This window comes from Eptesicus fuscus, chromosome 10, assembly GCF_027574615.1.
Source record: "Eptesicus fuscus isolate TK198812 chromosome 10, DD_ASM_mEF_20220401, whole genome shotgun sequence".
Lineage (NCBI taxonomy): Eukaryota > Metazoa > Chordata > Mammalia > Chiroptera > Vespertilionidae > Eptesicus > Eptesicus fuscus.
The window spans coordinates 67,510,871-67,535,514 of record NC_072482.1 but is presented as its reverse complement, the minus strand read 5'-3'; the positions used below and the strand labels follow the sequence as shown (position 1 = coordinate 67,535,514).

At 43.6% G+C, this 24,644-nt stretch overlaps 1 protein-coding gene across 2 annotated transcripts in view; it reads right to left on the bottom strand.

The window, feature by feature from the left end:
* Positions 1 to 24,644, bottom strand: part of EPM2A (EPM2A glucan phosphatase, laforin) — a 379,313-nt gene that overhangs the window by 344,705 nt on the left and 9,964 nt on the right. For both annotated transcript variants that reach the window (XM_054722330.1, XM_054722331.1), the window contains exon 2: positions 8,502 to 8,676. In XM_054722330.1, coding sequence (XP_054578305.1) covers positions 8,502 to 8,676 — 175 coding nt within the window. The remainder of the gene's footprint in view (positions 1 to 8,501; positions 8,677 to 24,644) is intronic.

Genomic DNA, 24,644 nt, shown 5'->3' with positions numbered 1-24,644 from the left:
AATCAGATATAATTACCATTTGAAAGCAGATTCTTCCTTTGGTCAATAATGTCCTTACTGTGATCTACATTAGTAAGAAATGCAATGAGGCGAGTAGCACACAGAATTTTATAGCTATTCTCTATTTACTCCACAAGAGATTTCTTGTAAAAATTTGTTTATAGAAGAGAACCCAAGATGGCAGCATAGGTAAACACCTAAACTGCGGCCGTGCACAACAATTTCAAAACTACAACTAAAAGACAAAACGTCTATCACTCAGAGCCATGGGAGGGCTGGCTGAGTGGAAGTTCTACAACTAGACGGAAAGAGAAAAGAGCATTCAGTGCACAAACGCTGAAAAGCTGAGGTACGGGGGCATGCGCGATACAGGCTGGCGGCAGATCCGGGCTGGTGGTGGGCGTTGCTTTCTTCAACCCGAAGGGGAGACGTGCGGGACCCAAACTCCTACAGGGAGAAGCTGGACTGTCTGCCATCAGGCCAGAAAGTGAGGGTGGCTTGCTTGTAGAGCTGCACGGAGGAATAATTGTTTGCTGCCCCGGGGTGCAAGACGTGGGGACGTGGTCAGAGGTGCGAGACGGTGGGTGCCAGCCATTGCTGTTTGCCACGCCCTAGCCTAGTGACGCCCTGAGACCCTGCCCCGCACAAACTACAAACCCACCCAAGCTCCAAGCAGCGGCTTTTACATATGAATGGCCTTCACTATCGCCGCTTAACCTAGCAAACTTGCAAACTGGTTCAGACAGCTCCATAATCTACAAATCCCAAGCAGGGAGGAGAGGACTGCAGTTCTCGCTGTAGCTCCTGCAGGGTGACCTCAGACAGTAGCTGACCTGCACTCCATTGGAGATCCAAAGCCAGTGTACCTAGTGGTCAGTGTGAGACACAGATTTCAACTCCTCACATCCACAAGTGACACATTCAAGAGGTAGACTCAGTGAGCACCAAAGCCCCACTGAAACAAGTCCTGCACCTTAAGCGTGTCTCCAGCACAGCAATTCTTCCATTATAAACACAGTGGGTCCCCACAGCCAATTGGCCTGGAGGTCAATTCCTCCCAGTGTACCAACAGCAATCAAGGCTTAACTACACCAAGACTTTGCACTCAGCCCACAAAGGGGGGGTACCAAGACCGTCCACCTCAGGGGATTGGGGAGGCTGAGCTACTGGTCCCTATAGGTCACCTACCACACAAAGCCGCTCCATCAACACAGGGAAGCAGCCAAAATGCGGAGACACAGAAACATGTCATGAATGAAAGAAATGGAGGAAAGCAAACTACTGGATGACACAGAGTTCAAAACTACATTTATAAGGTTACTAAAGAATCTTCTAAAAACCGCTGAGAAACTTGATGAGACCTTCAAGGACCTTAATGAGAAAGCCAAAAAAAATGGAAAAGGACCAGTCAGAAATTAAGCATACACTTGTCTGAAATAAAGAATATACAGAAACTCAACTGTAGATCAACTTACCCCAAGAGTCAAACCAAAGATCTCAAATATGAAGAAACAAAAAACAGCCAACCAGAAAAACAAAAAGAAAAAAGGATCCAAAAATATGAAGATAATGTAAGGAGCCTATGGGACAACTTTAAGCATACCAACATCTGAATTTTTGGGGTGCCAGAAGAAGAGAGAGAGCAAGATATTGAAAACCTATTAGAAGAAATAATGACAGAAAACTTCCCCCACCTGGTGAAAGAAATAGACTTACAAGTTCAGGAAGCACACAGAACCCCAAACAAGAGGAATCCAAAGAGGACCACACTAAGACACATCATAATTAAAATGCCAAGGGCAAAAGACAAAGAGAGAATCTTGAAAGCAGCAAGAGAAAAACAGTTAGTTACCTACACGGGAGTAGGTACGACTGTCAGCTGATTTCTCAACAGAAACTATGAGGGCCAGACGGGAGTGGCAAGAAATATTCAAAGTGATGAACAGCAAGAACCTACAACCAAGATTACTCTACCCAGCAAAGCTATCATTCAGAATTGAAGGTCAGACAAAGAGCTTCACAGACAAGAAAAAGCTAAAGGAGTTCATCACCACCAAACCAGGATTACATGAAATGCTGAAGGGTATTCTTTAAGAAGAGGAAGAAGAAGAAAAAGGTAAAGATAAAAATTATGAACAACAAAAAGACATCAAATACATACCTACCAACAAGTGAATCTAAAAATCAAGTGAATAAAAAGTCTGAAGAACAGAATGGACTGGTGAATATAATGGAATCAGGGACATAGAAAGGGAGTGGACTGACAATTCTCAGGGGGAAGGGGGTCTGAGGGGTGCTGGAAGAGATTGGACAAAAGTCTTACACCTATGGATAAAGACAGTGGTGGGGGGTGCGGGCATGGGTGGGTTGGGGAATCAGGTGGAGGGGAAGTATGGGGGGGGGAAAGAGGAACACCTGTTATAATCTGAACAATAAAGATTTATTTAAAAAAACTTGTTTATAAATGTGAGCAATATAAAAATAACATTATATGAGAAACACACATATACTCATTAAAGATTATTTGTATATTTGGCTATAATATATGTATTTCCAAACACAGCATCTGTAAAGTTGAACTGAATGTATGTCCAGGGCTACAAATAAAAGGAGGGAAAGTCCCATCTAGAAACATCACTAGATTGCAGGCATTTGTTCCCTAGAACTGAAACAGGAGATGCTGATATGAAGTACAGTTGCTGTTAGGCCTATATATAACATAGTGGCAAAATATCACATAAGCCTTTGGTTTTTAAATTAATTTTAATCCTTGATTATTTCCAGAACTGCCTTTAGAAATCATTTAGTTCAACCAGCAAATCAGGAAAGTGAAATCTAGAACTATTACAGGTTTGTCCCACTGTTACCCAGCAGTAAATGAGAGAGCTGGGCTGGCACCCAAGGTCCTCATTCACTCTCCAAAATGATTAATTTCATTCATTTCGGAAAATGTGCTAAATAAAACAGTATTTTAAAATGTGCAAAATTATTGCTCAGGTGTTTAAAATACGTTTGAGTGTTAAAACCTACTGTATACCTTTTCTTTATACGACAAAGGGGCTGCAAAGTTTAAGCATGTTTTTACAAGACATTTTCCAAGCTTTCACATTTGTAAACAGTATAAAGTGTGATGTTTATAAAGTCTAATTTGTCTCTTGAAATGAGCGTAATAGGCAATAAGTCTTTTCAAGATACAAAAATTACAGTCCCTTTCCACTAACGTCTCGTTTAATTCATTATCTGTGTCTTTAAGGCAAACATTCATTCTTTTGCATAAAGAAAAATCTATTGAAGAGGAAGATGTAGTTTGGTACCAAGTACAAAGTTTCCCTCCCCAGCCTGAATATGGAAGTGCACTTTGATTTTTAAAATCTCATGCTAGCATGGTAGAATCATACCTGTATCAGAGGAACAGAATAGATGTTAAATATGAGAAATAAAGAATGGACTTAAATTTACTGAGCTACTATGACCAAGTTTTATGTTAGGCACTTTAAATACTTTATTTCACTTTTATTGTAGACAAATTGATTTCACACATCTATTGACTTCACTAAATTCCTTTAAAGCAAGAATAGAGTGATTTTAAAAAACAAATTATACACATAAAATCACAAGACAGAACATGAAAAAAGATGACAACATCAAAATTGTGGAAGCTGTAAAGCAACTGGTTGACTGCTGAATAATTAAGCAGAGAAAAACTAAATCCTAAGGCCAGTAGCAAAGAGAGCTGGCAATGGACTGGAATTACACTACAGAATCCCCAACAGGCTCAGAAACTGGTATCACCGGGTACTTCTGGATTAAGGTGAAAAGAATAGAACTGGTTGAAAGTTTTTTTAAGAAGTAGCCAGCTCTCAGAGTCATTTTCCCACCCTCTTCCACTGGGAAATGTTCCCTCTCCAGTTCTGACAAAAACTAGAGGTTTATATTCTGGGGAAGGGTAAACAAGTCTCTGGACTAGGGGACACTCAAGAGAATTAAAAGAGCTCTTAGAATATAAAGAATGCTATCAGAAGTAAAAAACTAAATAGCAGAGTTGGATAAAGTTGAGAAATCTGTTAGAAAAAAATAGACAAAGATATGCAAAATATAAAACACCCAGGCCAGCCCTAGCCAGTTTGGGAAGATATGCAAAATATAAAACACCCAGGCCAGCCCTAGCCAGTTTGGCTCAGTGGATAGTGTCGGCCTGCGGACCAAAGGGTCCCGGGTTCGATTCCAGTCAAGGGCATGTATCTCGGTTGCAGGTTCCTCCCCGGCCCAGGCCCTGGTCAGGGCTTGTGCAGGAGGCAACCAATCGATGTGTTTCTCTCACATCGATGTTTCTCTCTGTCTTTCCCTCTCTGTTCCACTCTCCCTAAAAATCAATGAAAAAATATCCTCAGGTAAGGATTAAAAAAAAAAACAAAAAACCACACACTCAGGCCAGGGTTCCAATATCTGAATAATAGGAGTTCCAAAAAGGAAGATTTAGGAGAAACGAAGATGGCGGCATAGGTAAACACCTAACCTGCAGCCTCGCACAATTTCAAAAATACAACTAAAAGTCAAAACGGACATCATCCAGAACCACAGGAACTGGCTGACTGAAACGCCCACAACTAGAAGGAAAGAGAAAACCACAAGGAAAATCAGAGAAGCCGTAAATGCCTGAGGTACAGAGACACGGGCGCGCGAGCATGCAGGGAAGACAGAGCCGGAGAGGACGGGACGGCTGAGTGCCTGGCCAGTGTTCTCTAGCGGGAAGGAGATAAAAGCTCCAGATTGCGCTGAACCCCAGCTCCGACTGCACTGAATCCCAGTTCTGGGCGAGACCCTGGGAAGCCAGGCTCATACTGGGGGAATCTGGGCTGTAAGGCGGAAACTCAGGGGAGCGGTGAAGGGCAGAGCTCCGGAGGCGCGCACGTGAATGCGCGCAGAGGACGGACTGTTGACTGTGCCGCTGAATTGTCTTAGCGGGAAGGAGACAAAAGCTCCGGACTGTGCTGAGCCCCAGTTCCGACTGCACTGAAACCCAGTTCCGGGCGAGAATCTGGGAATCCAGATTCATTGGGGGAGAGACTAGACTGTTTGGCAGCGGGCAAAACTCCAGGGCGCCTTTCTCTCAGAGGTGCTTGCAGGGAGTACAGAGGTACACTGAGGGACACTGAGACCCAGGAACCTCATAGGGCGGGGCTGACAGGAAGCCAAGGCTGTAGGCTCCACCCTGAAACTCCGCCCCATCCAAGCTGAGCACAGAGGCTTTTACAATTTTGCAAGTCTAGTTGAATAAGGCTGTCTCCCGGCGTAGACACAGCTGATCCTCACAGCCAATTGGCCTGGAGGTCAAATCCTCCCAGTGTACCAACATCAATCAAGGCTTAACTACACCAAGACTTTGCACTCAGCCCACAAAGGGGGGGTACCAAGAGCGACCACCTAGGGAGATTGGGGAAGCTGAGCTACCGGCCCCTATAGGTCACTGACCACACAAAGCCACTCCATCAACACAGGGAGGCAGCCAAAATGTGGAGACACCGAAGCAGGTCACGAATAGAAGAGATGGAGGAAAGTAAACTAAAGGACGACACAGTGTTCAGAACCACATTTATAAGGTTACTCAAGAATCTTCTAAAAACCGCTGATAAACTTGAAGAGACCTTCAAGGACCTTAATGAGAATACCAAAAAAATGGAAAAGGACCAGTCAGAAATTATGCATACACTGTCTGAAATAAAGAATATACAGAAACTCAACTGTAGATCAACGTACCCCAAGAGTCAAACCAAAGATCTGGAACATGAGGAAGCAAAAAACACCCAACCAGAGAGGCGGAAAGTAAGAAGAATCCAAAAGTGTGAGGATAGCGTAAGGAGCCTCTGGGACGGCTTTAAGCGTACCAACATCCGAATTTTGGGGGGAAGAGGAACACCTGTAATAATCATCTGAACAATAAAGATTTATTTTTAAAAAAAAGGAAGATTTAGACATCTGTGAACAGCTTAGGGTGTTAAATAGCATTTACACTGGAATACCAATAAACATTTGAAATACTGATCTTCTCAAAATTGTGCCATAACTAAATTGGGAGGATTGAATAATACAAGGGATGTAACTGTGGTTTGGGGGATGAGGGAAAGAAAATAAAAGAGCCAAATCTTTATACTTCCTTGTGCAAAATGGGGAGGGGGGGGAGTAAAGTGACCCCAAAATGTAAAGCAATAAAACCAGAAAGTAAAAATCATTTTTTAAAATTCTATAATGGGATGTAAATCCATAAAATCCAACATCCATCTCAGGAGTGTCTTTGTTGACAGAATAAAGACAATAAAAGGAAAAAATAATTAAATAGAAGAAAATCCCTACAGCAACAGTCGCCAACCTTTCGGACCTTGCGGACCGCTGCCCTAGAGCCTAAGACATGACTTTTCAGATAAAAGGGTTCAGCAAATGTGGTTCAGGAAAAATGAAAAACAAGCCATAAACACATCCTCATTAAATCTGAACATTTCAACAGGTGCTCCTTCTCATTGTCTTCTCTGGATCCTCCTCTTCTTGATCTCTAAATTGTGTGGACCCAAAGGCCTATTTTCACTACTTCTCTTCTATACCACACTCAAATGCTAAATGGTCTTGTCTAGTCTCATTACTTTGAACGTCATTTATTTTATCTCTCCATTTCTAACCTCTCCCAAAAGCTTCACACATCAAATTGATTTCCTTTCTGCAATCTAACATACATTTCAAAGGTAATATGTCTAAAATAGAATTTTTCTCTCAAGCCCTATTCTAGATTGTTCATCTCCTACTGTCCCCCATCTCAGGAAACAGCAACACCATTAATCCAGTTACTCAGGCCATAAAACCATGAGTCATGCTTAACTACTGTCTTCCTCATGCTTTACCTCCTATCCATCTGCAAGACCAAGACCAAAATACTACGTATATATTATTTACAGTAGAACATGGAGTGCTTGTACCATAGACAAAGAGATGCATTCTCATGTTCTTAAAAATTGTATTGCTTTGAGTGAGAGAATTAATACTAACAGAGCTATGAGAGATAGGAGAGGGAATCATCATAGTGTTCATGTTTGCAAGAAAGGTGTGTCCAAGAAGATTATCGATTCCCTAACACTATGATGATTCCCTCTCTCCTATCTCTCATAGCTCTGTTAGTATTGATTCTCTCACTCAAAGCAATACAATTTTTAAGAACATGAGAATGCATCTCTTTGTCTATGGTACAAGCACTCCATGTTCTACTGTAAATAATATATATTTAGTATTTTGTATATTGGATATCAGTTTGAAACTTGAAGTCATCAAAGTATTACATACTTACTCCTATTATCTAAATGAAATGTAAATTCTATCTAAATGAAATGTAAAACCTTACAAATGTAAAAGTAATGAAAAACAGAACTGAACAGCCGAAAGTAGCCATGGAGGGAAATAGAGGGGCAATACATTTTTGATATTATGCAGTAGAAAATCAAGAGGCACTATCATAAATTTATGGCTCAAGAAACAGAATTTGTATGAACTTAAATAACAAAAGAATTTTTTAAATGAGTCTGATAGGGATTGGGAATGGGTAGAGAAAACAAGTATATAAGAAAAGGAAAAAATAATTAAATAGAGGGTATCAATAGCAATTTTTAAATATATTTTTATTGATTTCAGAGAGGAAGGGAGTAGGAGAGAGATAGAAACAACAATGATGAGAGAGAAACACCGATTGGCTGCCTCCTGCATGCCCCACACTGGGGATTGAGCCCACAACCTGGGCATATGCCCTGACCAAGAACCGAGCCATGACCTCCTGGTTCGTAGGACAACACCAAAATTGAGCCATGCCAGTTGGGCAGCAATTTTTAAATTGATACATTAACAAATAAAGTATATTCACATTATTTAAGACTTGGATTTAAACCTCCAGCAAAACTAATCATAACTGGTTAAATATAGCTATTTATGACAAGTGGGAATAAAGAAAAATGTTGTAAGCCTTACTTGTGATTTAGTATTCTCTTGTGTTTGAATTTTTAATAGGGCATATATTGCAGGTATAATAAAAATATAAAAGTGAATATATTAATAAATAATAGGACAAATTATCACATCCAATCTAGTTTTATGTCTAAATTTTCACCCATGTTTATTTAAATAAGGTTTTATAAGAAGACTCCCATTTTTGTTTCCCTATTGGTTGGTAGCATAAAAGATGTAAATACTGATCAAGGGTATTTTTATCCAGTTTTTATTTTTAATCCGCTAAGTACAAAGATTGTTGAACTACTGTCTGGTCAAAATATGTTGACACTAGGGTATGAACTTAATGAAAAACAAGCTCACACAGTGATTCACTGTAATCCATCCCCTCAAGGAATTGCTGGCCCCTCTGTACCCCTCTGAAGGGAGACGCTGCAGTTTCAAATGCTGTAAATACTTCCATTGTCCTAATGCTACCTCTTGCCCTAGTTCTATGCTTATAAACATGGCACTATTTTTACCTTGAATAATGCATGGCTTGGTGGCCTGCAATATTAAAATAGAAGTCTGTTGTGTGCTTCATCTCATTGGTGTGCCCGGTGGCCTCAATCCAGTGTCCTATTGGAAGATGATAAACACCATCCACCACGTTGTTTTCATCATAAGTACAGCAACGGTCGTGGTGCGGCCCATTGCCTGGAACAAGAAAGGACAGATAGAACAATTCCAGCAAAGTTCTGTTTAAACAGTCACAAAGCAGCTGACATAAAATTAATAATAAGATAATAACAAATATAAAGCTACATAATCTACACATTTCAGTATTAAAACACAGACTAGAGCAAGAGGGAAAACAGGAGAAATTTGTAAGAAGCTGGTGATGAATGTCATAGAGTTCTGTGTTCCCTTTGAGCATATTAACTCTTTTAGAATTTCTTGGTACTCTCGTTGCATTAAGAGCCTCTTGCGAATTATTCTGCAGCCTGATAAGCTGCTGAAAGGGGTTCTTAAAGCCATTAATGTCTCTGTAGTACATGCTTTTAATGTTCTGGTATACAAATTCATGATTAGAATCAGTAATATAGTGTTTTAGTATCAGCTCAAAAAAAATACAAAACAAATTCTAAAAATAAATACATCATTTCGCTTAGCATAATGCTCTCCAGGTCAGTCAGAGAAAGATAAATATCATATGATCTCACTTATTTGTGGAATATAATGAACAACATAAACTGATGAACAAAAATAAATTCAGAGACACAGAAGCATCAAACAGACCTCAGAGGGAAGGCGTGTGTGTGTGTGTGTGTGTGTGTGTGTGTGTGTGTGTGTGTGTGTGTAAGAGATCAACCAAGGACTTGTATGCATACATATAAGCATAATCCATGGACACAGATAGTAGAGGGGTAAGGACATGTGCTGGGGGGTGGGAATGGCCGGGAAGAGGTCAATGGGGGGGAAAAAAGAGACATATGTAATACTTTAAACAATAAAGAATTTTAAAAAATAAATAAATAAATGCATTAATAAATAATAAAACAAATGATCACATCCAATCTAGCTGGCATGTACCAAGTCAGTGGTTGGTATCATTTTCAGATGGGGAAAGTAAGTTTCACAGAGATTAACTGGCTTGTCCAAGGTCACAGAACTAGTAAGCGCAGAGCTGTTAGTAACCTGATGCGCCTAGTCCCCACCTTTCCAGTACCTGACAGCTTCATGCTGTCTTCTGCCTACCTCACAAGCACCACACGCACCATCCTCCTCCCAGGGAGTGGAGCAAAAGAGGCAGAGAAGGAAGACTATGTCCCTGAAACACCATCTACCCAGTACCAAGGACACTAGTAAAGAGATCACTTCAATGAAAATTATAAATCATACAACATTTTTCTTAGCGTTTTATGTCACCACCCCATTTCAAGTTATTCCTTTCCTTAAATTACCTAATTTCCATAATTTTTCATTAATTAAAAACATAAGCAAAATAAAAATAGGAGTAAGTCACATGTGTTATGTCTATAACATTTTGACTCATTTGTTCCTTGCTCTGTCTTATAAAATATTTAATCTAAAGCTATTTGGCATAAAATCTCAAAAAAAAAATTCCTTAAGTCATTGGGCAACTCTTTAAGGATATAATTCCCTTCCATCAGATAGAAGGTAAGGATGGCTTCCTTAATAAATCATCACTGATCTTCCTGGATGAGATGCCTCTTTTGCTCTTGATAGATGCAAGATACTATACCAACTGCCCTATCAACCTGGATATTTAATAGATGAAAACCAAACTATACCAGCAATCTCACTTCTAGAAATATATCTAAAAGAAATATGAACAAAAGGAAGATACATACAGATATATATGTATGTGGCAACACCATTTTAATAGCAAATACTGTAGCCTACACAAGTTCATTTACACATTCTTCCACAAATATTTGTGTGCCAACTACATGACAGGCACTGTGCAGTAAGTCATGTTAAGGATTTAGGTATTTACCACAAAAGCAATTAAACAAAATATTTTAAGCAGGCAGGTGACATGACAAAGTTTGTACTTTGTAAAACTCTCTCTGGTTTCAGAGTAAAAACTGATTCAAGCACGCTAGGACTAGAAGCAGAAAATCCGTGGTAGGAGATGATGAAAGCCTGGAGGTAGAAAAGGAAAGGAGTGGGCAGATTCAGGAGGAAAACGCCACACAGCTTGGTGATTCATTAGACATGGAAGGTGAAGGAGGAAGGGAATCAATACACTTCTAGCGTATATAATGCAACACCTAGGAGAGGTTGGAAGGGAAGCTCACTGGTCTGGCTTGGCACCCTGGGCTTGGAGTGCTGTTTAGGTATCCCAAAGGGGACGTCAAGTAGAGAGTTGGAGTCCATTATTTGACACTCAGACCAGAGGTCTGAACTAGGAAAATGAATTTATGATGCATCTGAACACAATGGCAATGGAAACAAGGATATAGTGTGAGTCACAAAGAAACACAATATTGATTGAGAAGAAAAGCATTCTAGAACTGTATTTGGAGATAGGGCCTTAGATAATTAAGGTTAAATGAGATCACAATGGGGGGCCCATAGGTAACAGTGTCCTTATAAGAATGGGAAGACACCCCAAAGATCTCTCTCCATGCAGCTATAGAGGAAAGACCACGTGACAACACAGGAGAGCGAAGCCATCAGCAAAGCCAGGAACAGAGTCCTCGCCAGAAACCAAATCTGCTGGCCCTCTGATCTGGGACATTCTGGTCAAGAACTGTGAGAAAATACATTTCTGTCATTTAAGCCCCCCAGTCTATGGTATTTCATTATAGCAGCTCAAGCAGGTTAATACCCTCATGTATGTGAAATATTCTAGAATTTAATCCAGTTAATAACCAAATATTATTGAGAGCTTGTTACGTATCCAGTTCTGTTGTAAACTGAGATAAATGAAATTTAAAACCTGATTCCAACAATGAATGGACCATTGGTGTTTAGACAAAGGTTACACAAATCAATTAGTAAATCAAACAACACTAAACTAAATGATGACATAATTATATAAAATACTTTTACATTAACAGATCATTCAAAGATTGCAAATAGGCTTCATCTCAGTGGAGTTTTAAATGTACAATAGTATATAGAGATATATTTACAGGAGCAATCACCTCACTAAGAAAGAGAACTGATACATTGTGGTGTGTACACAAATGTAGAAGACTGAAAATGGAGATGGTTGTCGCTGTGTGAGTTAGAATTACTGAGAAAGGGTTTGTGATATATAATGGGCTGGGTCACAAGCTGTGACTGACAACAGGGTATTTTATTGATACATTAACAAAGGCATAGAATGTATGAATGTGATTCAAAGCAGGCAATAGATAAGAAGAAATATGTTTATTTCACTGGGTAGCGTGACCACATAATATGGACTCATAGGAAATTCATATAACTTATCAAATTCTAATACAAGGACTGCAAAATAAATGGATTTCATAAATTGGAAAAGCAGAGAACAGAATTACCACTTCTTTAACCATGATTTAAGCAGTCAGATTTTTTTTTTAATGAAGAAGATGTATATTAATTAGTGATTCATGGGAAGCATCTCAAAGATTGAAGATTCTCTTTAAAAGCATTCTAAACAATGGCATTACCAGGCAATTATGCTTTCATTTAAAATTGAATACAATAAAAGAGCTCTCCTTCTTATATCATTTTTAGAGAAAATCTGAAACTTATATTGTTCTTAATAGGCTTGACTCAAAGCACTACGACTGAATTATTAATCATTCAGTGTGATAATGGAGAGTGAGGCCAAAGATCTGACCACCTGATTTGAAATGATCAAATCCTCTGGTAGCTAATTATGCCATGATTCAGGAGATTAACAAGAAGATCAGCATATTAAAATATTCCATCTCTGCATAATTGGACATATTTGCTGGATACATTTACTTGCTGTGTCCCATGAGAGATGTTTATATTCATGTGTTCAATAAATTTGATTTAACTGCTCTAATAATTTTAATGTTGATTCTCCTACTCTCGCTTAAACAATTTCATAGTAGTGTCTAGACTTTTATTATTGTTAAATTAACAGGTCATTTTTTTCTCTCCACAGCACTCCCGGAATTGACTAGAAATTTGATTGTGTTTCATTGTCCGACACAAATCCAAGTCACACTATAAAAACAGAGGAAGTATTTATATTGGTATTAGACTCACTGTATAAATTCCTCTAACCAGATTTTACTACTTCATTGACATACCTTGAATCTTAAAACAAAAACTCCCATGTCACCTGTCTTTGTCAACTTCAAGTCAAATAATACTGAGGCAGAAGGTGCTACCTTCCCTAGTTGTTATATCTCAAGAGTGTTCCGAATTTAGATGCAAAGAAATCAGAATAATCTTATTCATCCCAGGAACGCTGAAGGCATGAAATCTCTCTTCCATTTTTTAGAATGTGGACTAAATGGTTTAAGGAAATATTCCTTTGAACTGGTCTACTTGTGATGTGAAATCCATCTCTGATGGCTTTATGCTTTGGTTTCTTCCATGACAAAAATATGTTATGGACATTATAGAGACCCAGCTGATGGGCATGTAGGCACTGCTCTAGTTACTGAAAAGAAATGAAATGTCCAGCTGATTGAGAGAATAGAGTGGTCAAATATAATTTTTAAAGACTACGTTTTGTTTAGAAATTGATGAGACAGATAGTTTTAAACCCTTTCAATAAGATATTATAACCTGTAAAAAACAAAATAGGGTGAATTAGGGAGATGATCTTAAAACTTACCATAGCCATAAACTGTACATGTATAAGTAAGAGCTGAAGAAGGATTTTGCTTCTTTTAGGATTATATCTGGCTGCAAGCAACAGAAAATCTAACAGCGACTAAACAAATACAGGTCTCTCTCATAACAAGAGATGCAAAGCCAGGTAGCACACTGGTGAGGTACCAAGTGCTTTCTAAATGTCAGCTTCGCCATTCCTCACACATTGCCTTTGTAGTCATGCCTGTCACCTCACATTCAGGGGGTGACCTCTAGGCATCATGCCGAGAGTCTTAGCCATGGAGAAGGGCGAAGAGTCTCTGTTCCTTTTCACGAGAGAAGTGAAAACTTTCCTGGGAGCCTCACCCAAAAGACTTCTTACTGCTCATTAGCCAGAACTACATGACATAGCCATCCTTAGTCCAGTTGCCAGCCAAGGAGTAAGATGACCACACAGTTAGAGCAATAATGATTCATCTCGCCTCTACCAAAACAAATCAGAACTGTTAGCCCGGGGAAAGTGGGGAGAAACAAATGCTAATTAGGTCACTGATGGCAACTGTGCTACATCTGAACACATCATCTTTCTCCAGCAAATCATTTTGGAAGATAAACCACATTTCTTTAGATACCACATGGCTCTACCTGATTTAATTCAAAAGTACCCAATGTACTAAATTTTTCATTGTAAATTATCTTGTTTAAATCAACAGTAAAACTAAAAGGATTTTAATATATTTTTTTAAATTAAAAAATGCCAAAGAGAGAGGCGTTGTCTGTCTAGCACTTGATTATGTTTGGCTATACCATCTTTGCTATAACACAGCATCTCTTCTACTTCTAGCTTTAAACCTCTGCAAATCCCTCCTCTTCCAGTTTTCCTGCAGTCTCTGCCCCGCAGTCATGTCTTATAACCTTATCTTTCCTCTAACTGGCCCTGTCCTCACTGAACAACCTCACTTCACTCTTCATTCTGCACTGCGATTTGGCATCTGCCTTCAACACTCCACTGGGAGGAAAAAAAAAAACAACTTTAAATGAACTCATCCCCTAACTGTCGGGTTCGTTTTCCATCTTCCTTTACCTGCCTTCAGCATTTAGCGATAGTGACCACTCCCTGCTGAAACTCTCCTCTGTTGGTTCCATAATTCTCTTCTCCTGGAAGGCACTATATTACAGGGGTTAAGTGCATGGGTTCAACATTCAGACTCAAACTCCATCCCAATCTACACTATTTACTGCTTGTAAACAGTAGTGAGAGAGTCACGTAACCAACCTGTGTCTCTGTTTTCTCCTGTGTGATAAAGGGATCATAATACTGCTATCTATCTCATAGAGCTGTGAGTGAATTCACTTAGATAATCCATTTAAAGGATTAAACATGGTTGGTGTTTAATATCAACTTAACAACTCCTAGCTACTATTTTCTTACATGTTTTCCAGCCCTTCTAATGTGCTTGCAAATCTGTACGCTGACTTGCAAAACAAGTAAACCACTAAAAGAGGTCAAATTGTTTTCAACAACAGCTTTGTTCAGACCTATATGTTTCAAGACAAGACCACAGTAACAGTTACTTCACATGGGTTCATGGGCTCCAAAGATAACACCACTGGTTTTTCCAGTAATTCACCTGGTCTACAAATTCTGACCAATCTCTGCCCAAACTCTGCTAACTTCTCCCTAATACCAAAACTAATTGGAACTCCAAAATATTTCCCCTCTGAATTATTCTCAAGATAATTTTTCTAGTTCTCTATTTTTATAAAATAACTTGTTCGTGCAAATACAAGACAACTTATTAATTTCTTCTAGTCAGTTTATTCTTATCTTTGGGGGACTTAATATTTTGCATACTGCTTCTTGGAAACAAAATAACAACTCTCTCTACCAGTTTTCTCTTACCAGCAAATTTGATAAGCAAGCCTCCTAAATGACTAATAAAAAGATTTATCAGGAAAGCATGTAGACCAGCAACTTGACCTGCCATTTGCATTCACCCTCATGTTCTTCCCGATTTATTAATCAGAGCACTTTAGGTTCAGTTGTTTAACTTGCAATGAACCCACCTAACTCATCAATTAGCTGGCCAGCTGCTTTTTAATTTGTACACAAAGAAATTGGGAGATTTTTCTAAAATTCTTTATGAAACTAAGATAGCATTATTCCTCCATGTTTCCTCTTGTACAAATGAGGGTTGATATTTGATGGGGTTAAATATCGAAAGCAATTTTTAAAGCTAGTTCAAAATATTTAATAATGATGAAATACCAGGGTGTTTTGTTGTTGTATTTTTTACTTTACGAGTCATACTAGTAAGTCCCTTTTGAGAATCCATGGAAAGCTATAGATCATCCTTGCTCCCCCCAAAAAAATGTTTAATGCTCATACACATTTATCATTATTCCACACATTAGAAGAGAGGAAATGTGATTCACAGTTACGACCATAAGAGAAAGATATAAAATTTTCATTAACATACCAATTAAAATTTAGACATCTATTTTTATACAACTTTTTCTTTTTTCCTCCCTGAAAACAGCAAAGATTTATTTGGCACAAAACAATTAAAATTTTCTATCAAGTGTCAGCTATTTAAAAATAAAGATTTCTCTATGTATGAAGTTTTATAAACTTTTCAACAGCCACGTTTTTCAAAGCAGCTGCCTCCCCTTCTTGTATAGAATGTAGTGACTATGGCACCTTAAAATTGCATCAGTGGTCTTCTTACAGGTGAAAACAAGTAATCCATTACATTGCTAAAGATTTTTAATTTTTTTCCACTCTACAGGACAAGACTACTCTAATAGACCTAGCCAGTGGTCGGCAAACTCATTAGTCAACAGAGCCAAATATCAACAGTACAACGATTGAAATTTCTTTTGAGAGCCAAATTTTTTAAACTTAAACTTCTTCTAACGCCACTTCTTCAAAATAGACTCACCCAGGCCGTGGTATTTTGTGGAAGAGCCACACTCAAGGGGCCAAAAGCCGCATGTGGCTCGCGAGCCGCAGTTTGCCGACCATGGACCTAGGCCATCACTTATATTGAAACCTCAATATCAACAGAAGTTAGCAAGCATTCACAAAAAAAAGTCAAAGGCAAGATTTTTGTAGATGATTTTTAACTGATTTTAATTATCTACATCAAAGTAATTTGCTCACATCTGAGCAAAATTAAGCTATCCAACACTTCTTCCCAAATGAAGCAGAAATCTGGAAAAATTGCTCAGACTTAGGAAGACTGTCCCTAAGAGTCATTAAAAAAGAGTTATTAACTCTTTTTTAAATTAATGATAACACTTTCTCAAATTTGTTTTGGGAGATAGAGAAAGCATGGGATGGGAAAGGGGAAAGATAAGATTAGGAGAGAATGTGATGTTTATTAAATTTTTTTCCATGGGATTGATTATATACAAACTGTTAAGTTACAGTAGAGTATAATGAAATACTGCCACCCAGTGGAATAACAATATAAATAAAATCTTCAAATTTGAAGATTGCAAGAATTTTCTATTGAAATAATAGAGCTTAATTATTTTCAAAATATTTTCTTTTTTTTTTTTTTTTTTTTTTTTTTTTTTTTTAAATTTCTTTATTGATTAAGGTGTCACATATTTGTCCTCATCCCCCCATTCCCATCCCACCCCTCATATGCCCCAATCCCCTGTTGAACTTAACCGTTGGATAGGCTTATATGCATGCATACAGGTCCTTTGGTTGAACTCTCCCCCTCCCCCCACCCTCCCCCTACCCTCCCCTATCCTCCCTCTGAGGCCCGATAGTCCGATCGATGCCTCCTTGCTTCTGGTTCTGTTCTTGTTCCTCAGTCTATGTTGTTCATCATTTCCCCTAGATGAGCGAGGTCATATGTCACTAGATATATACTAATAAGAACTGAATGTGAGACGAGCAATAATAGTTATGCTGACAGGCAAATGAATCAATCTGTAGCGAGCTTCCCCCTGGACCAACAGTTCTTTTGAGACCCAATTTCAATGTCCAGTAGTTCCTTATGTGTACATGTCAGCACTGACCCCTCAGCTCTGGATGGTGGACAAATGGTGGTAATGGAGGTCCGACTCCCTCTGGTTTGGTCTCGGCCGAACCCAGGGGCACAGCGTCACCCGGACTAAGGGGCACGTGGCCTCACCCATACCCAAGGGGCGCGTGGTCTCACCCGGGCCTGGGACCCAGCCTCACCCGGATGGATCCAGGGGCGCACGGCCTCACCCGGACCCAGGATCTGGCTTCACCTGTACCCAGGGACGCTCGGCCTCTCCCAGACCCAGGGGCACGTGGCCTCACCCGGGCTTAGTTGCACAAGGCCTCACCTGGTTCCAGGGACACATGGTCTCTCCCGGACCCAGGGACGCTTGGCCTCTCCCAGGCCCAGGGCCACTTGGGCTCACCCGGGCCTAGGTGCACGAGGCCTCATCCGGATCCAGGGACACATGGTCGCACCCGGACCCAGGGACGCTTGGCCTCTCCCAGACCCAGGGCCACTTGGGCTCACCCGGGCCTAGGTGTATGAGGCCTCACCCGGATCCAGGGACACATGGTCTCACCCGGACCCAGGGACGCTTGGCCTCTCCCAGACCCAGGGCCACTTGGGCTCACCCGGGCCTAGGTGCACGAGGCCTCATCCGGATCCAGGGACGCATGGTCTCACCCGGACCCAGGGACGCTTGGCCTCTCCCAGACCCAGGGGCACGTGGCCTCACCCGGGCCTAGGTGCACGAGGCCTCACCCGGATCCAGGGACACATGGTCTCACCCGGACCCAGGGACGCTTGTTCTCTCCCAGACCCAGGGCCACTTGGGCTCACCCGGGCCTAGGTGCACGAGGCCTCACCCGGATCCTGGGACACATGGTCTCACCCGGACCCAGGGACGCTTGGCCTCTCCCAGACCCAGGGCCACTTGGGCTCACCCGGGCCTAGGTGTACGAGGCCTCACCCGGATCCAGGGACACATGGTCTCACCCGGACCCAGGGACGCTTGGCCTCTCCCAGACCCAGGGCCACTTGGGCTCACCCGGGCCTAGGTGTACGAGGCCTCACCCGGATCCAGGGACACATGGTCTCACCCGGACCCAGGGACGCTTGGCCTCTCCCAGACCCAGGGCCACTTGGGCTCACCCGGGCCTAGGTGCACGAGGCCTCACCCGGATCCAGGGACACATGGTCTCACCCGGACCCAGGGACGCTTGGCCTCTCCCAGACCCAGGGCCACTTGGGCTCACCCGGGCCTAGGTGCACGAGGCCTCATCCGGATCCAGGGACACATGGTCTCACCCGGACCCAGGGACGCTTGGCCTCTTCCAGACCCAGGGCCACTTGGGCTCACCCGGGCCTAGGTGCACGAGGCCTCACCCGGATCCGGGGACACATGGTCTCACCCGGACCCAGGGACGCTTGGCCTCTCCCAGACCCAGGGGCACGTGGCCTCACCCGGGCCTAGGTGCACGAGGCCTCATCCGGCTCCAGGGACACATGGTCGCACCCGGACCCAGGGATGCTTGGCCTCTCTCAGACCCAGGGCCACTTGGGCTCTCCCGGGTCTAGGTGCACGAGACCTCACCCAGATCCAGGGACGCATGGTCTCACCCGGACCCAGGGACGCTTGGCCTCTCCCAGACCCAGGGCCACTTGGGCTCACCCGGGTCTAGGTGCACGCGTCCTCACCCGGATCCAGGGACACATGGTCTCACCCGGACCCAGGGACGCTTGGCCTCTCAGACCCCGGGGCACGTGACCTCACCCATGCCTAGGTGCACGAGGTCTCACCCGGATCCAGGGACACACGGTCTCACCCGGACCCAGGGACGCCTGGCCTCCCCCAGACCCAGGGGCACGTGGCCTCACCCGGGCCTAGGCGCACGAGGCCTCACCCGGATCCAGGGACACACGGTCTCACCCGGACCCAGTGACGCCTGGCCTCCCCCAGACCCAGGGGCACGTGGCCTCACCCGGGCCTAGGCGCACGAGGCCTCACCCGGATCCAGGGACTCACGGTCTCACCCGGACCCAGGGACGCCTGGCCTCCCCCAGACCCAGGGGCACGCGGCCCCACCCGGGCCTAGGTGCACGAGGTCCCACCCGGATCCAGGGACACATGGTCTCGCCCGGACCTAGGGGTGCGTGGCCTCTCTCAGACCCAGGGGCACGTGGCCTCACCTGGACCTAGGTGCACGAAGCCACCCGGACCCAGGGGCGCGTTACCTCTCTCAGACCCCTGGTCGCGTGGTCTCACCCGGATCCAGGGGCTCACGGCCTCACCCGTACTCGGGACCCAGCCTTACCCGGATCCAGGGGCCCACGGCCTCACCCGGACCCAGGGTTCAGATTCGCCCGGACCCAGGGGCACATGGCCTCACCCGAACCCGGAATCCAGCTTCACCTGGACCCAGGGGCGCGTGGCCTCACCCAAACCCAGGGGCGTGAGGCCTCACCTAGACCCAGAGGCGTGTGACCACATCTGAGCCCAGAGGCTCGCAGGCTCGCCTGGACTCGGGTCTCAGCGGGGTTTCGTCTTCTTGATCCCAATTCCTGTTGGTCAATTCCCTCTCAGCAATTCCTTCGGTCATTTTCTCAGAGCTCCAGGGCGGCTGCCGCAGAACTCGTTGGGCGGCGGGCTCGGCAAGGCTCCGGTGTGCCCGGTGCACGGCGGTGGGCTGGTCCGGTGTCGCTGCGTTGGCCCTTGGGTCTGCAACGGTGGCCGGTCGCTGAGCGTGCGCACCTGGCCACTTCGGGGCATTGAGATTCTTGAAGGACTCGGAGGTCAGCAAGCACGGAGTCTCCCTCCCCATGTCTCCCAGGGGCTCGTCTGTCCGTGCTCAGCAGCGAGTGGAGCCGTCCCCTCAGCCGGAGACCGCCGGGGGAACTGCGCCGAGCACGTTCCAGGCCACCATTGTGTCGCCTGAGCCATAGTTCTTAAAGTGTGGACTTTGGGTCACCGGCATCAGCATCATCCTGCGTACCCCTCTCATTTTTTCTAGTTGTAGAGCATCTGCTCAGCCAGCCCCCCGGTCTTTCTGGCTGGTGTCTGCTCTGCTCTCCCGTCGTAGTCTCAATATTGTTGTGGTAGGCAACGATCAGGCTGCCGCCCTATGTCTCCATCTTGGTCCTCCTTTGTACAGTTAAGTCTTGATTGTTGTTGGTGTCACTGGGAGGAATTGTCCTCCAGGCCAATTGGCCGTGAGGACCCTCTTTGTCTATATAGGAAGAGTTGCTGTGCAGGAGACATGTTTGTGGGCCGGGTCTTGATGCAGCAATGCCTTGGCACTCACTGAGTCTGCCTCTAGAATGCCTCCCTTATGCAAGTGATTGAAATCTGGTGTCATCTCCCACCAACCACTAGATGCCCTCGTTTCTGGGTCTCCAATGTAGTGTGGGTCAGCCACTACCTGAGGCACTCAGCAGGAAAAAGCTTCTGCTCAGCTTGGCTGGGGCGGAGCTACAGGGTGGAGCCTACAACCTTGGCTTCCTGTCAGCCCCACCCTATGAGGCTCCTGCGTCTGTGTCCCTCTGTATTCCTTGCAAACACCTCTGAGAGAAACGCGCCCTGGAGTTTCGCCCACTGCCAAACAGTCCAGTCCCTCCCCTAATGAATCTGGACTCCCAGATTCTCGCCTGGAACTGGGTTTCAGTGTAGTTGGAACAGTGGCGCAGGCAAAAGTCCGTCCTCTGCGCACCTTCCAGTGCGCGCGTCTGGAGCCGCCGCTTCTCTGTGCCTCCGCCACCACAGCCCAAATTCATTCCCCCAGCGTGCGCCTGGCTTCCCAGGGTTTCGCCCGGAACTGGGGTTCAGTGCAGTCGGAACTGGGGTTCAGCACGGTCCTGAGCTTATGTCTCCTTCCCGCTAGGGCAGTTCAGTGGCGCAGGCAACAGTCCGTCCTTTGCGCCCCTTCCCGTGCGCGCCTCTGGAGCTCTGCCTTCCCCCGCTCCTCTGTGCCTGCGCCCCACAGCCCAGATTCATTCCCCCAGCCTGCGCCTGGCTTCCCAGGGTTTCGCCCGGAACTGGCGCTCAGTGCAGTCGGAGCCGGCGCTTAGCACACTCCGGAGCCTTTATCTCCTTCCTGCCAGTGAACGCCGGCCAGGCCGTCAGCCGCCCCTTCCTCTCCGGCTCCATCCTCCCCGCAGGCGCGCGTGCTCGTGTCTCCGCCAGTTTCTCCATACCTCAGGCTTTTACGGCTCCCCCGATTGTCCCCGTGGCCTTCTCCTTCCCCCCAGCTGTGGGCATTTCAGTCCGCCAGCTCTCCTGTGGTTCTGGACGATGTCCGTTCTGACCTCTAGTTGTGCCTTTGAAATTGTTGTGCCCGGCTGCAGGTTAGGTGTTTCACCTATGCCGCCATCTTGGTTTCTCCCTCAAAATATTTTCAAAAATATAATTCAAAAAAAAAAAACAATTTAGTGGGACAGACAGCAGAAGTGTGAGTACATCTTTTCCTGAATTTGACATTCTCATAACTTAAATGACTTGACAGGGTTCTATGTTTATTTAGCAGCAAAGCAAGTGCTGGAGCCCGGGGCTGCTGGCTCCCACTTCTTTGCTGCTCACACCAGGCAGCCCTCTAAAAAGCCTTCGACATCTCTGCTCTTGTCCAAACACTGCATTTCATAGAGGAAAAACCAGACTCAGATTATCAAGGCTTCTCAAACATTTCCAAGGGGTCTTGGGAGTGTGGCTTGAAGCAATACTAATACCCTATTGTCATGAAAAAGTTTAAGATGTATATTTTTCTTTTAAAAATTTGTGTAAGCCCTAACTGGTTTGGCTCAGTGGATAGAGTCTCGGCCTGCGGACTGAAAGGTCCCAGGTTCAATTCCGGTCAAGGGCATGTGGGCACATGCCCAGTAGTAGGTGTGCAGGAGGCAGCTGATTGATGTTTCTAACTCTCTATCCCTCTCCCTTCCTCTCTGTAAAAAAAAAAAAAAAAAAAAATCAATAAAATACATTTAAAAAAATAAAAATAAAAATTTGTGTAAGATTTGTGTTCTATTCCATATCATATGCATGTCTATTTTAATTATAAAATGTTTTCTTTCCCTCCAAAGTCTTCTAGAAAAATTGTTGCTTTAAGACAATGGTACATCTATCCCCTGCTAGAAATTCACTAGCCCAGGATCACATTGAGGATGGGAAGATGGAGAGTATGAGTATTGCAGTTTGAGACACCTGGAAAGTGCATTGTTCAAGTTCTTTCATTTATGAAGTATTTAATGAATACCTACAAATGCCAGGCATTGTTTTAAGTCCTGGGACATGCTGTGATAACAAGCAACCCAAATTATCCATGGCACAGAACAAAGGTTTACTACCGCCCAAGCTAGAGTTTACTGCAGATTGGCTAAGGGCTCTTTTTGACATTGTCATCATCTTCATAGTGAGACCATCAGACAAAGCAATCACTATCTGAATATCAATAACCATCTATTGGCAGAGAGAAAAGAGTGAGGCAAAGCAACAGGAAATGACATACATTATTTACCACCACATTTTATTGACAAAAGCTAGCCACATGACAAAGATATACTTCTTCAACAAAGAATAATCCTCCCCTGGAAAGAAGATGTGGGTATTGGTAAACCGTAATAGTATGCCACACCCCAACTCTGGTTGGAATGTGGAAGAAGGAATGAATAGGCATGAGACGCAAAGGAGTTAGATGATGTAGAAGTCCACTGATATGACAAGAAACGAAACTACAGCAGAAGCAACAGGATGAAAATAAAAAGGAGTGATTGGGGGCAGAGGAGAGGTAGGGAAAACTGCAATATTTCCACTCCAGAATCTCTTACAGTAGTCTCCCAAATGAAAAGCAACTGGGGAAATTACAATATTCTTATTCACTGGCCAGTCCCAGACTATGAAATAGTTCTATCAAAATCTGCCCAGGGGCTCATGATCAGGCAGCCCAGCTTAAGAAGTTCATATGTTTCCATACACGTGAGTGACTGAGCTATGGGGTCTTTAAATCAGGAACACAGAAAAAGGTTGTTCATAAGTTGAAGTTTGGATATATTAAATTTAAAGTACTTAATGGAAATCCAGAAGAAAAAGTCTTATAGACAACAGGATGTATGAGTCTGGAGCCGAGAAAAAGAGATTAGAGCTAAAGCTATATCATTACAGGACTGAAGGAGGACTTCCAAAGAAGAAAGGTCGCTTGAGATAAGAGGTGATCTGAGGGAAGAGGGCAAAGAGCACTTACACTTAATGGTAATGTACAGGAAGATGAACTTGGTAATACTAGAGTTGGTTAAGGAAGGATAAATGTGCCAACAGCTAATTCCATTAAATCAGCATTGAACCATACTGCCTTATTTGTTTACCAAAAAAGTGAAGCTCTATACAAAACCAACTCATGCATTTCAAAGTAAAAGCTTCAATGTTCAGTCCAATTAGGTGTGTCAGCTGCTTACCCCATGGTTTCCTGTTGCCCATACAAGGATTATCTGTATTAATGTGACCTGCCCGTGATTTTTAGAAAACATGGACTCTTACAACTCAACAACTGAGAAACAAATAAGCCAATTAAAAATGGGCAGCACATGCAAATAAACATTTCTCCAAGAACATGCACACACGTGTGTGTATCTACTGACTAACATATAGCCAATAAGCACATGAAAAAAACAGTCAACATCATCAGTCATTAGGGAAACACAAAAACAAGATACCACTTCACACTCCCTGGGATGGCAAAAATAAAAAATACAGACAATAACAGGCATGGAAAAACTGAAGCTGTCATACACCGTTGGTGGGAAATTAAAATGGTGCAATTTGCCAAAACAGTTTGGCACTTCCTCAGAAGGTAAACTTCCTCAATAGCATAGAATTACCCTATTGTTATCGTGGTAATTAGCCAATTATTAATATTAATAAAAGGAAAGAAAGCAAAGGGGGAAGTCAGGCATTGTTGAGCATATCCAGCTGGGAAGAAGAGGCCTGTTTGTTCCACCAGGAAGCTACAGCTTCACACCCCAGGGAACCGCAACGTTGTCCCTCTAAGGGGATTAACACTCTTCCCTTCCCACCTCCTGTACTGGTTTGTATTTCAGGGGGAGCATGAGGAGACATGAACATGCACAGAAGTCGGGGTGGCACAGGGGAGATGCTTGCCTGTCAGTCTAGCCTGGGGAACAATGGATTGGCTAGGGGGTGGACCCCATCAGAAGTGTGCAAAATCTTGGGGAGTTTAAATCCCCAGACAAAAAGTTCCCTCTCTCTTGCTCTTGTTCTCTCTTGTTTGCTCTTGTTCTTGTTCTCCCTCTTGCTCCATGACCCCCACTGGCCTGTGCACCTGCCTCTTCCTTCTTCATAGCCATGTGGCCTTAAGCAGCCCCATGGCCCACAGCAATGCAAACCCTGCACGCAATGGACTGCAG